This window comes from Brachypodium distachyon, chromosome 4 (genome assembly GCF_000005505.3).
Source record: "Brachypodium distachyon strain Bd21 chromosome 4, Brachypodium_distachyon_v3.0, whole genome shotgun sequence".
In the NCBI taxonomy this organism is placed as follows: Eukaryota; Viridiplantae; Streptophyta; class Magnoliopsida; order Poales; family Poaceae; genus Brachypodium; species Brachypodium distachyon.
Window position 1 is genome coordinate 5,204,902 of NC_016134.3, and position 13,110 is coordinate 5,218,011.

Sequence of the window (13,110 nt, forward strand, 5' to 3'; positions counted from 1 at the left end):
CACTTCAAGGAGCAGTGTATAGTATACCAACGAATTCTGAACCTTTCCCTGTTATTCTAAAAGACGTCCAGTGCAATTTTGAGTTTCTCTTTGCGGCATCAACAAAAGTAAGTTCTACGTACAAGAATCGAATTCCTCAAGCATATGAAGATAATGAGATGATAGCACTAATCATAATGGAGCATATGAAGATAGTCATATTACAGTAGCGAAAGACATAAAAAGAGACACATGCTAATGAAATTTTGAACTTCTTTTCTTCATCCGTTGAAACTCAAAATTCATGTGCTCATCTTCACAGAGAATGTTAATTAAGATGACACCCTATTTATTTATCTACAAAGCTGAGCAAACTACCAAGGACCATTAAGCAACAACATTAACTAACACCTAAGTTTATATATTGCTGTAACAATCAAGAGAGAAGGGCCACACACAACACAAAAAAGAAGAGAAAACATATATGCGTCTGCAAGGTAACACTAAACTGTTTAACTGACATAATAGGAAACATTTTACTGATCACATGAAAATCACATATTTTAGTGAGTGAGGAGTGACCTATTTAGTCTTTGGCAAGTTGTAAAAATCAATATAACCAAAATATTTAGCTATAGCATACATGCTCTGAAATTTTGAGGTCTGCTTTGTGACATTTACAGGACCAATCAAAAAAATAATCGGATTTCTGAAACATGTGCGGATACTCAATATACCCAGGAACTTTTGAACATTTTTCACCGTATATTTTCAAAATTCAGCTGTTTAGCTTCACACAGAACATTAATTAAGGCCCTCCCTTTTTATCTCAAAATAATGGAGCAAACAGCAATTAACCTGCAAGGTGGACTAAAATCCTAGTTAGCACAGAATCTGGAATTGCTAGAACAATGAAGAAATAACGCCTCTACAACAAAACAATTACTCCTTATAATTAATGCAAGTCTACAACATACTATAACGCCTATATGCTGAAATCAAATTTGGGAACCCTAACCCATCAGATAAAAACTTTTTTTACAAGTGGGCGAAGCATAGAAATAAGAAAAAAAAACACGTCACTGAAAAGAAGGGGAAAAAATTATATTCTCTAAAACTTGAGATTTGCTTCATGGAAATCACAGAAGTAACCAGCTACATCTAGATATACATACGGAGTACTATTTTCTCCCTCGTTAACAAGATTCTAATTCTCTAATTCGCGTTTTTGGCATTGCCATTTGGACTCGGCTAGGAGTTGCCACAATAGCTTCAGCCGGAGCAATACAGGCCAAAAAGAGAGGGGGGGGGGGGGGGGGGGGGGGGGGCACATAGGTGTGGTCGTCTGAAGAAGAAGAAAAGGCAAATCCATATATACGGAAATACCTGTTGTTTTCTTGAGATGGAATCAAGAAAGGCGGCGCCTTCAGAACGGTCGGGAGAGAAGAACAGGACAGGACGGTGACGGCGGCAGTCGTGGACTGGGAATGGCGGGCGGCGGCAAGACGGGAGCTTCGCTGTATCTCGAATGGACCGATGGACGAACAGCCTCGGATCCCCTTCTCCGGAGGAGAGAGCTAAAACCCGGAGAAGGATTCAATGTCCAACCCGGGGAAAACCCTCCGCTCGCTCGCGTCGATTCCCTTTTGTTTTTCCACTTTCATTTTCCATTCTAGTAGTATATCCAAATATAAGAAACTAAATAAATTCGGTTAAGTCACTTTAGGAAAAACTCCGTATAACTTCTAGAATTGTTTACTTACCTTCACCACAACTAACTCTATCAAGAAAAATAGGGGACATGTTACTGGACAAATGCCCAAGGATTGGGTATCGTCCTCGCCCCCGTGTCGCTCCGTGTCGGGCGACTCTAGCCTCCCCCACCACCAACCTATCCTGCCTCCTCGCCGTCGCCGGGCAAAGCCCGCGCGGGGACGGGGGCGGCGGGGCCTTCGGCTCTGGGCACGGGTCTCCTCGATCTGGGCGCCTTGGTGGCCGGCGGCGCCGGTTCCGCAGGTGGCGGTGCCGGATCCGTGGTGAGCCGCCGGATCAATGGTGGAGAGGACCGGATCCGGTGGAGGTGCTCTGTTGCTGCGGCGCCGTGGGCGTGGTGGTCGGCCGCGCCGATTCGCGGGCTCTGGCGGCAGATTTGTCAGTTTCTTGGCCAGCGGGGTGTGTTCCGTCGCTGGCAGCACCGGATCCGAGGGTGGTTTTGCCGGATCCAGCGTGGGAGCGGCTCTCCGTGGAGGTTCTTGCTCCGGCAGCCTCGTCCGGTGGAGGGCTTGGGGCATGTCGCGGCGGCGGCGGCATCGGTGGCCGCGTTGCTGCAAGCTCTGGTTTGAAGCGCGGCCGACGGCGGTCGGCTGGGAAGTGGTGGATGTCGGCTTCGTCGTTGCCCTGCAGTGGTGGTACGTGGTGGCCTGTGTCCTTGCTCCATAGCCTATGGCTTGCTGCGACGCTGGCTCTTCCGTCCGCGGTGGTTTGCAGTGCTGCGGGTGAAAACCTTGCACCGTTTTGTCGGTGCCAGCGACAACGACGTTCTCGGACGTCGCTTCCTTCTTGAAGGCGTCGTCGTGCAGCACCAATGCATCCCATCCCCCGCGGTTAAGATGTCTCTGAGCGAAAGCTCAGGTTCAGTTTTTCTGAACCGGACAATGACGGCGTCTTCGGACGTCGTTCCCTCCTTGGAGGCGTTGTCTTTGGAGCCATTATCCGGCGGCGAAAGATGCTTGTTGCGGTGAGTCTACCTTGGGCTTGGCCAGGGATGACGGCTTCGATCAGCAGGGGCTCGTCGTTGTGCAATTGCACTTGTCAAGGCGGCCTCTTCCTTACTTCGGTCATCGAAGAAGCCCAGTTTTGCCTACCTCCTCTGGCGTAAGGATTTGCCCACTATTCAGCGTCGTTGGAGTGGGAGGAGGTTTTGCTCTTGCGGGTGTGGTTTGTGTGTCGACTTTGCCTTGTACTAGCTTCGTTAGGAAGCTTGCAGTTTGTCAGGGTTTTCGTACGGCTTTTCTTGAATAGCCGTGCTTTGTATGGTTTTTAGGCTCGGTTTTCCTTATAAACGGGGTCAATTCTTTCTTCTAATCGAATCGCGGGAACCGACCGTTGTGTTCTAAAAAAAACAGGGGACATGGTCGTGGAAGAGTTCTACGGTGACGCGCACTAGGATTTCAAATTTGGAAGACAGAAATATTTCATAAATACATAAACATTTGAAAATTTCAATACTTATTTTAGAATTTTATGTTAGATTGAATCTAATCCAAAATTACGAAGTAGGCCAAAATTACGAAGTTGGCTTAGGATGGGTGGGGCATAGGGGTGCAAACGGGATCCCGCGAAGAGCTCGCTTCTAGTTCATTTGTCAAATCTCCTATTCAAAATTTTGCTCAAAATTTGAATAAACTAGAAATCGGGCCTTTCATGGGATCTCGTTTGCATCCCTAGTGGAGCACATCTTTAGTTTGTGATGCCGAGCTGCCCTTGAAGCGGGTCTTACCGACCGGTTTTATCGGATATCTCCTAAGACAACTTACTAGTCAAATTTCTTGTCAACAATTCGCATAATTGTATGAATTGGTTATTGACTTGCGTCATTATCTCATTAGTCGTGCAAGTAAAAAGCAAAGATTTTTTTTTAACTTAAACCCTAATGTTTACGGGGTTTTTTATATTTACATCAATCGCCGTCGAAAACGGCTGCCGAAGTAGGCGACATTTACTCTCGTCGATGCCTTCTACTACGCCCTATTTAGAACCATTCAAATGCATAGCTCGTGGATTTGTGCATTTGTAAGCCTGTGGACTAAACCGTTAATTTGCTCTGAATGAAGGAGTATATTGTAGCGGTGTATTTTACTCAATTACCTTCATTTTCACGTGGACCTGAGCTCATTTATTTTCCTTGGCACCCCTCCCTCCCTCTGCCCCATCTCGCTTGAGCTCCGTGGATCGTCTTCCTCGTCGCGGGAGCGCCGCCACCCATCCCAGCTCCCTAGCTCGTCTACCTCCTCGCGCGAGCGCCTCCACCGCAGGTCGATCTCCCCTTCGATTCTCTCGCTCCCGACCGTTTCTCCTCCGATCACCCCACGAACGGATTCCGCCCTTTAGCTCCCCGTTTCATAATCTTCCCCAATTCGTAATTGAGGCAAAATCCAAGGTAGGGCGGCCGCCCTACCTTGCCCTGCTGGGTCCTCCGCCCGTGAGGTGTCCTCAAATTTCTCGCTATTTCTTCCACTATTCCAGCAATACCAGATGCCTGCGGTTTTAGTCTAGCTTAATTTTGTTGCCTATGGATGCTTTGCTGCCTGCTCAGCGATTCCCCAGAAAGAAATATGGTTTTGGTTAATCTTCTTTTGTGAAGATGAACAGAAGATTCATTGTTAGTTTTTTCCCAAAAAAAAAAGATTCATTATTAGTTGCAAGAAAACGTTGTTCTGGGGTTTGGATGGTTTGGTATAGTATTCCTTAGAATTTCTGCTACTGTCACAAAGCGGACCTTGAAACTGCAGAGTACGTACGTTGGAACAAATATTTTGTTCTATTGATGCAACTTGCTTATGAGCAACTAGTTCTTTGTCCTCAGTCATTACATGATACGGTTTTCATGCAATCAGTCTCGGATCAGTGTACTGTTATCTTGTAGACTATCTTTCTAATTTATTTCTTTGTGGATCCCATCTTTCTTAATTGCTAATGGTTCCTCTTTAGTGTCATCAGCAGTAGATAAATAATATATAGCTTTCCTAATTATCGTTCTTTTGTTAATTAAGAATAAAGAGACAGAAAGAAGTCCAATTTTCATCTGTATAGATATACTTCTTGCTGGGTTTGCTATTTTATTACCTTCATACGACTCATCCTAATAATATCACTAATTTCATTCCAGCACTCTGTACGTCTGCTGTAACTTGGGGTTGCCCAACTAGCTCAGCCACATTTCTCAATGGAAGATCTCCCGGAGGAACTATTCACAGAGATCATCGCAAGGATTACCCAGACAAGTGATCTGAACTCTCTTTCCCTTGTGTCGAAGCGGCTCTACACCATTGAGGCATGTCAGAGGAAAGCTCTCCACGTCGGCTGTGGCCTTTGCCCTGCTAGAGAAGCCTTGGCATCACTGTGCTCCCGGTTCCCCAACTTGTGGAAAGTGAAAATTGATTACTCTGGATGGGCAAGTGGCAACGGGAATCAATTGGACAATAAAGGCCTCCTCGTGATTTCATCTCGGTGCCCCTTGCTGACTGATCTCACCTTAAGCTTCTGTAAATGCATCACTGACTTAGGTCTTGGTTATGTAGCTGATTGCAAGAAATTGGTGTCGATCAGGCTGAACTCTGCACTAGAAATAACTTCAAATGGGCTTCTCGCTGTGGCAACTGGTTGCAGTAATCTTTCTATTCTCCACCTTGAGAACTGTGAGAAAATAGAAAGTGTGGAGTGGCTGGAGTACCTTGGCTGGAACAGATCGCTGGAAGAACTCGTGGTCATGAATTGCAAGGGAATCAACGAGCATGACCTCCTTAAGTTTGGTCCAGGATGGATGAAGCTCCAGAAGTTTGGTTTTGACACCAAGAAACGAGTAGTAAATATTCCTGGAGGTTATGACTTTCATGATGACTTGTATGACGCTCACAATCCGAGTCAATATGATTTCTGCTGTGAGACGTTGAAGGATTTAAGGTTGGCGCGTTTTACAACTGGGACTGAAGTAGGACTTCGTGTTCTCTTGGGGAAATGCAAAGCGCTGGAGAGGCTGTGCCTGGAGTACGTATTTGGTCTAAATGACAACGACATTACTGCAATATCCCAGACCTGCCGCAACCTTAAAAGCATCTCACTTTGGCTCAAACCTCTGCACTATGATGATGCTTACAGGACAGGCTTTACTGATAACAGCCTTAAGGCTCTATCCCTCGGCTGTCCTATGCTACAGGCTATTGAACTCACTTTTGTTGGTTGCCAACCTGGTTGGCCATCAGATATTAGCTTCACACAGGAGGGCCTTCTTGCTCTCATTCAATCTTGTCCCATTCGTGTTCTTGTGCTAAATGACGCCAACTTCTTTGATTATGATGGAATGAAGGCCCTTTCCAGTGCATCATTCTTGGAGAGACTTGAGCTTACGGATTCTGATAAGATAACTGATGCTGGACTGTGTTTCATTGCGTGTGCCCCATGCTTGACTAGTCTCACACTCCGGCGGTGTGACAATGTGACTGATGTTGGATTGGCCGAGCTTGCACGTGCACAGAAGTTAGAGTCTCTGACCATTGAATGCTGTAGAAGCATCTCTCATCAAGCTGCGCAGGGAGCTGCCAGATCAGTTCGCTACTCTAAATCTTCACAAGTTGGCATTGTAGAAAGAATGTACTTCTAATACTGTTAATGAAGTTGCCTCCAAAAGCTGATAATATGGAGTAGGTTAATATGGGACAACCGAAGTAACTGTTGTCTGAGTTGAGGATACTCAACATCTTAGTTATGTATAGTGTGTAATACTCTTTCATATTGGCATTTCTATGTTAATATCTTGATGACAATGGGGAATCCGAGTCGGTAGAGATGGCGTGGTGTGTTAATTGTTTGTAAGAAGAATTCAGGTGGAAATCTTTGTGTGTGGTGATGATTCCTGATCGGCCGGAATAGTCAACTGGAGTATTTTTGTTAAACAATGGTAAAATAATCAGGGAAGAAAAATTTGTTTTGTGGACGAGACTTATCATAATGCATCGTAATTCCCCTCCAAAAGGAGCTTTATGTATTCTACATCAGTTTGATTTTATTTAGAGTTTTGAATTTGTCCATGCTTTGGCATTCAAACAGAAGAATGGGAAAATATTGGTTTCTAAATGACTTCCGTTCGCATCCAGTTTAAAACCAACGGTTGAGATGAGATGGTATTACCCACCGCTCACATAAACTGATCATCATTCTTGTGAACATGTATCATAGTATCTATAGCTTTATCAATTAGAAGCCATTAATTTGGAGCGCTCCTTTTCTTCCATTACATTCTTCCATTATTCCTGCCGGGCTTTGGGTTAAACTCCAAACAGGGTATACTTACTCCGTCCAACAAAAGATGTCTCCAGTTTGTCAAAATTTAAATGTATCTAAACATGACTTAATGTATAGATGCATTCAAATTTAGTCAAAGTTAAGACATCCTTTGTTGGATGGATGAATACTTAATTTCCTCTCCAAACTCTGAAACAGACATAAATGAAGGGTCTCATTTGCTGAACTTCCTCAATTCATCGAGAAGATACGTTTACTGCTGATTCAGTTTAAAGAGGTAAATTCATCTTAACAAACTACCGGCACTTGTTGGCAGTACAAAGTATCCGATGGTGGTTGTTTAGAGGGGATTAACCTAGCAAACTCAACTTTATCATAATAGCAGATTAATACTGCACATTAAGCATATATATACTATCAGCTCGAACGTTAAATAGAATATGCAAAAGGTCTCTTTGCAAGAAAATCATCTCTATTGTTTTCCTTTTGCAAGTATAACTAACTTGTACTATATTGCGTAATGGTTTTTGATGTCCGTGATAATGCTAGTAATATTACATTATAATGAAATACAAAACACTTGACAATATGCACGTATGAAACAAACCAAAAGAAAACAACATGGCATTTTAAACACAAAATGTACCCGACAAACCCTTTATATATATCCTAAAATAAACTCCTATGACATTTATGTCTGCGATAATGCTAATAGTATTACATTATAATGAAATACAAAACTATGCTTGACAAAATGAACTTATGAAAAACAACAACATCACATTTTAAACACATCATGTCCCAGGCAAAGCCTTTACATATCCTAATTAAATGAACTCCTATTTGCACTTGATGCGGATACATAAGGAAGATCGATGGATCCCATGAAAAGTCTACCGCCTTTTCTTTCCATTATTTTGGATGGCCTCACGCTCTTGGGCCCTCTCATCTCCTCGACTATCTTCCCATTAGCTCCGATCCTCACGGCGAGCAGGTGGCTATCGACACCAAAGGGAAGCTCATTCTTCTCCCGGTGCAACGCAACCCAATATCCTCCTCTCCCGTCGGGCCTCACATTATCAGGGTCGTCGGGGAGATCAACGAGTACCTCAATCGTGCCGCCCTTGGAACCCTTGATTCAGTACCTCAACAACTTGCATGGCTCGGTTGATGATATCACGAGGTGCGTTCGGTCAGCGCTGATCGCCAAACCATTAAGATAAGTGGTTCTGGCTTGTAGCACAACCACCTTACCCGTCCGCAGGTCGTACCTCATGAGTCGCCCCGTCGAGTCCCCGGTCCTCGTGACCATCTCGTGCTACGACCTTTGATAGGTCACGGGACTGTCCGTGAAATAAACATCCCAATCACTTGGTCGACGTCGACCCCATTTGTGAACCGTAGTGGCACACCGTCGACCTCGTTGACCAGCACTTTCGCCTCCCCTCCGCCCGGTTCGACGCGCATGAGCCCCTTGTAGGCGTAGGCGATGTACAGCTGGCCGGACCTGAGGTGGAACCGGAGGCCCAAGGGCCGGCTGCAGCTGCTCTTCGTGACCGTCTCCAGGCGGCGGGCCGTGGCCGTGCATGCGTTGCTGCTGTAGGGCCGTGGCCGTTATTTGGCATATAGGGTGTCTCTTGGAGATGTTCTTACTTCTTTTTTTTTAAGACGATGCTCTTACCTGGAACGCATCAAAATTTGCAGCAGTATATACAAAGCAATCTCGATGGGGATAGGATTTCTATTAGTCGTGTGTATCGCTTAATTGTTCGTGCTAGCAGAGAGACAAAAGGAGTTTCCTGTTTTTCGGGTCCTGAGTATTTGTTAGAGTTCGTTTTCTAGCCCTAAAGTTGTTGTTAAGCAAAAAATTCTAAAAGTTATACGGAATACCTTTTCTGTCGCTTAACCCAATTTATGTGTTTCCTATATCTGGATATAGAATGGAAAAGAAAGGGGGAAAAGAAAGGGAATCGACGCGAGCGAGCGTAGGGTTTTAGCTCTCCCCTCCTTCTGAGAGGGGATCCGAGGCTCTCCTCTCGCCGCCGCCTCCAGTCCTCAGCCGCCGCCGCCTCCCCCCTCCCAGCCCACGACTGCCACCGTCACCGTCCTGTTCTTCTCTCCAGACTGTTCCGAGGGCTCCACCTCTTTCTCGATTCCATCTCAAGAAAACAACAGGTACATCCCTATCCGTATATATGGAATTGTTTTTTTTTCTTCCTCAAACGACCAAACCTGTGCGCGCCCCCTCTCTTTTTGGCCTGCATTTCTCCGGCTGAAGAAATTGTGGCACCTCCTAGTCGAGTCCAAACTTCCCGTTTAATTCTAAAAACGCTAATTAGCCGAAAATCGTATTAACGAGGGAGAAAATAGTGTGCATATCTAGATGAACTTGGTTAATTCTGTGATTTCCATAAAGCAAATCTCCAGGTTTTAGAGAACTTTAGAGACAATTTTGTTTTCAATGCCGTGCCTTTTCTTTTCTGTGTATGCTTCGCCCGTTTGGGCGTTATTAATTAAACGCTGGGCTTCGGCCTAAATTCTAAAAGAAGTTTTTACCTGATGAGTTAGGGCTCCTCAGATTTGATTTCACCATATAGACGTTACAGTATCTTGATTCTAATTCTTTTGGTAGTACAGGCGTCCTTTCTGCCATTGTTCTAGCAATACCAGATGCTGAGATACATAGGATTTTAGTCTAGCTTGTAGGTTATTTGCTGTTTGCTATATTATTATGGGATAAAAAGGAAGGGGCCTTAATTAAGCTTCTCTGTGAAGCTAAACGGCTGAATTTTGAAAATATACAGCGAAAAATGTTCATGGTTATATTGAGTATCCGTACATGTTTCAGAATTTTTTTTGTTTCTTTTTTTGTATTGGTCCTGTAAATGTCATGAAGAAAACCTCAAAATTGGTGTGCATGTATGGTACAGCTAATTATTTTTGTTCCATGGATTTCGTGCAACTTTCCACGGACTAAATAGGCCTGACTCCTCACACATTAAAATATATGATTTTCATGTGAGCAGTAAAATGCTCCTTGTTATGTCAGTTCAACTGTTTAGTGTTATCTTGCAGTCGCATACATAATGTGGCCCTTCTCTCTTGATTGTTCCAGCAATATTAGAAACTTAGGATGTTAGTTCAATGTTGTTCCTTGGTAGTTTGCTCAGCTTTGTAGCTAAATAAATAGGGTGTCACCTTGATTAACATCCTATGTGAGGATGAGCAAATGAATTTTGAGTTTCAACAGATGTAGAAAAGAAGTTTGAAATTTCATTAGCATGTGTCTCTTTTTATGTGTTTAGCTACTGTAATATGACTATCTTCATACGCTCCATTATAATTACTTGAGGAATTCGATTCTTGTACTTAGTTTTGATAATGCTGCAAAGCGAAACTAAGAATTGCAGAGGACGTCTGTTAGAATAACAGTGAAAGGTTCAGAATTCGTCGTATACTTCTCGATGTGTTTCACTACTGTAACCTAATAACTTGCATGGAGAACTTTCACATGGTTCAAATTCTAATGTCGTTTATTTCAGTCCAGCATTATGTATACCTGCTGAACATTGAGAATACCCACCCAACTAAAGCAGCTGCATACCTGCATTGCTAGATGGAGGATCTCCCAGAGTCACTGCTAGCAGAGATTGTCAAGAGGATTACCCGGAGATGTGATCTGAATTCTCTTTCCCTTGTGTCGAAGCAACTATACACCATTGATGCAAATCAAAAGGGGACTCTCCGTGCCACCTGTGGGCATCGCTTGATAGAGAAGCATTGGTATCACTGTGCTCTGGTTCTCCAATTTGTGGAAAGTGGAAATTGATTACTCTGGTTGGACATGGAGCCATAGGAATCAGTTGGACAACAAAAGTCTCCTTCTGATTTCATCTTCCTGCCCCTGTCTGACTGATCTAACCTTAAGCTTCTGTTCACGCATCAATGATTCTGGTCTTGGTTATCTAGTGTATTGCAAGAAGTTGATGTCTCTGAGGCTAAACTCCGTACGAAAAATAACTTCCAATGGGCTTCTCTCGGTGGTAGTTGGTTGCAAGAATCTGTCTGCACTCCACCTAACTGACTGCGATAAAATAGACAGCGAGGGTTGGCTGGAGTACCTTGGCTTGAACGGATCATTGGAAGAACTTGCAGTAAACAATTGCGAAGGAATCAGCCATCATGACCTCCTGAAGTTTGGCCCAGGATGGATGAAGCTCCAAAAGTTTATGTTTGAGATGAAGGATGGATTTTGGGATGCTTTTAGTCAGGGCCGTAAGGGTTTTGACCCCTCTTACGATGCTCATAACCCAAGTACATATGATTTCTGCTGTGAGAGTTTGAAGGATTTGAGGTTAGCGCATATTACATTTGGGCCAGAAATAGGACTTCGTGTCCTCCTGGGGAAGTGCAAAGCATTGGAGAGGCTGTGGCTGGAGTATGTTAATGGTTTAAATGATAACGACATGATTGCTCTATCCCGGAGCTGCAGTAACCTTAGAAGCATCTCACTTTGTCTCACACCTCAATTTTATGATTATTCCTGCAGGACGTCATTTACTGATGACAGCCTTAAGGCTCTAGCTCTCAGCTGTCCTATGCTTCAGGCTGTTGAACTCACATTCTATGACTGTGATCCTTGTTGGCCATCAGAAATAGGCTTCACACTGGAGGGTCTTCTGGTGGTCATTCAATCTTGTCCTGTTTCTGTTCTTGTGCTAAATGGCGCCAACTTCTTCAATGACGAAGGGATGGAGGCCATCTTATCTGCACCATTCTTGGAGACACTCGAGCTTGTGGATTGTGTGGCAATAACTGATGCTGGCATGCGTTTCGTTGCATATACTCCGTGCTTGACTAATCTAACACTTGGCTGTGTAACAAAGTGACTGATAGTGGAGTTGCTGAGCTTGGACGTGCACATAAGTTGCAGTGTCTGATCATTGAAGGCTGTGAAGGCATCTCTGAGAAAGCTGTGCGAGGGGCTGCCAGATCTGTCCACTACTCCATCGAGTCTGCAAGTCATGGTGAGCTAAAGAGATTGTCCAAGGTACTCCGTGGATGAAGTTGCTCCCCAAAACAATTCAGAGTGAGTTCCCCTGCTAAAGTCATCAAGTTGTTTCTTAGTTGTGTCTCAAGGGTGGATGTCCCGGTTCCTTTTCATATTTGTGTACTGATGCTATATCTATTGCTCTTTTAACTTAATTCCATCTCTGTTTGCCTTGTGCGAAGTGAACGTAAATCAGCCTCAAAATTCAGGTCTATCATTGTACATCCTGACAGTGCCTATTGATTTTTCTGCGGTCTTTGGCATGCATATTTTGCTGTTTGCCTTTGCTTACATATTTTAGTTCCGAAGACGTGCCTACCTACAATGCTCTCATGCCATTTTTATAGCTGCAAAGTTGCAAATATATCAGTTGTCAATGGTTCCAAATATATAGAAAAGAAACATAAGCATTTCCTTTCATTTATCTGTGTTGTTTCAGAAAAGGATTTTATCATTATTCTTGATGCATAGTAGTACTGTTTTTGCGGCTTTTACATTGCATATTGATGCAGCACAAGGTTGTGGAGGAACAACTCCACCTTGTTGCTACAATATAGACAGCACAAATGTTGAAGGAACCACTTCAACGTGTTGCTAGATATCGTTCTAGGGGTGGGGAACTGCCTAGAGTTTAATCCAAACTCTTAACACACAAGTTCTAATCCAAGATCAAAGACAAAGAACATAAAGTGCTTTTTATTGATAGGTAGTGGTACATAGTCTGTCTCAAGATAGAGGTGTGGACCTCTATTTATAGGTCTCATGAGCCCGCACTATTTAGCTCTACCTTATAACTAGAAGTTTCTAGGGAACACTACTCAAAGCTATGAAAATGTCCTAATTACAACTTATAGTAGAACATTCTAAAAACTACCACAACACATATGACTAAAAGACAAGTTACTTAGAATATAGTAGAAGTGTGTAGAAGCTTTGAGAGATCTGACTTCTACTTTTATTTTTATTTTGGTTTTCTCTATTGTCCCTCATCATCCTCCCTTGGTTGTTTGGAATTTGACCTCGAGTTATCTTCGTAGAGTGCTTGTTCTGGATGATAAAGA

The 13,110-nt window shown here is 43.7% G+C and overlaps 2 protein-coding genes, 1 non-coding gene and 2 pseudogenes across 4 annotated transcripts; 3 read left to right on the forward strand and 2 right to left on the reverse strand.

Moving 5' to 3' along the window:
- Positions 1-235: 235 nt before the first annotated feature.
- On the reverse strand, positions 236-1,754 carry LOC100841455. Its single transcript, XR_002960325.1, has 2 exons — positions 1,366-1,754; positions 236-849 (listed from the first exon to the last, which is right to left on the reverse strand). It is a non-coding gene; the product is annotated as an uncharacterized LOC100841455 (transcript).
- LOC112268833 lies at positions 1,753-3,112 on the forward strand. The gene is made up of 2 exons (XM_024455009.1): positions 1,753-2,479; positions 2,511-3,112. Exons 1-2 carry the CDS (start codon positions 1,781-1,783, stop codon positions 2,718-2,720), a joined length of 909 nt encoding a protein of 302 aa, XP_024310777.1. The 5' UTR covers positions 1,753-1,780; the 3' UTR covers positions 2,721-3,112.
- A 741-nt stretch (positions 3,113-3,853) lies between these two features.
- Positions 3,854-6,691, forward strand: LOC100841757 (F-box/LRR-repeat protein 14). Of its 2 annotated transcripts, none has more exons than XM_010238921.2 (2): positions 3,854-4,013; positions 4,868-6,691. In XM_010238921.2, the coding sequence occupies exon 2, from the start codon at positions 4,925-4,927 to the stop codon at positions 6,356-6,358; it is 1,434 nt and encodes a 477-aa protein (XP_010237223.1). In that variant the 5' UTR covers positions 3,854-4,013; positions 4,868-4,924; the 3' UTR covers positions 6,359-6,691. The 2 variants fall into 2 exon arrangements, with proteins under 2 accessions (XP_010237223.1, XP_003575473.1); XM_003575425.4 differs by lacking the exon at positions 3,854-4,013 and adding an exon at positions 4,124-4,185.
- A 1,131-nt stretch (positions 6,692-7,822) lies between these two features.
- LOC100842056 lies at positions 7,823-8,595 on the reverse strand (annotated as a pseudogene).
- A 355-nt stretch (positions 8,596-8,950) lies between these two features.
- LOC100842364 lies at positions 8,951-12,316 on the forward strand (annotated as a pseudogene).
- Positions 12,317-13,110: the final 794 nt, after the last annotated feature.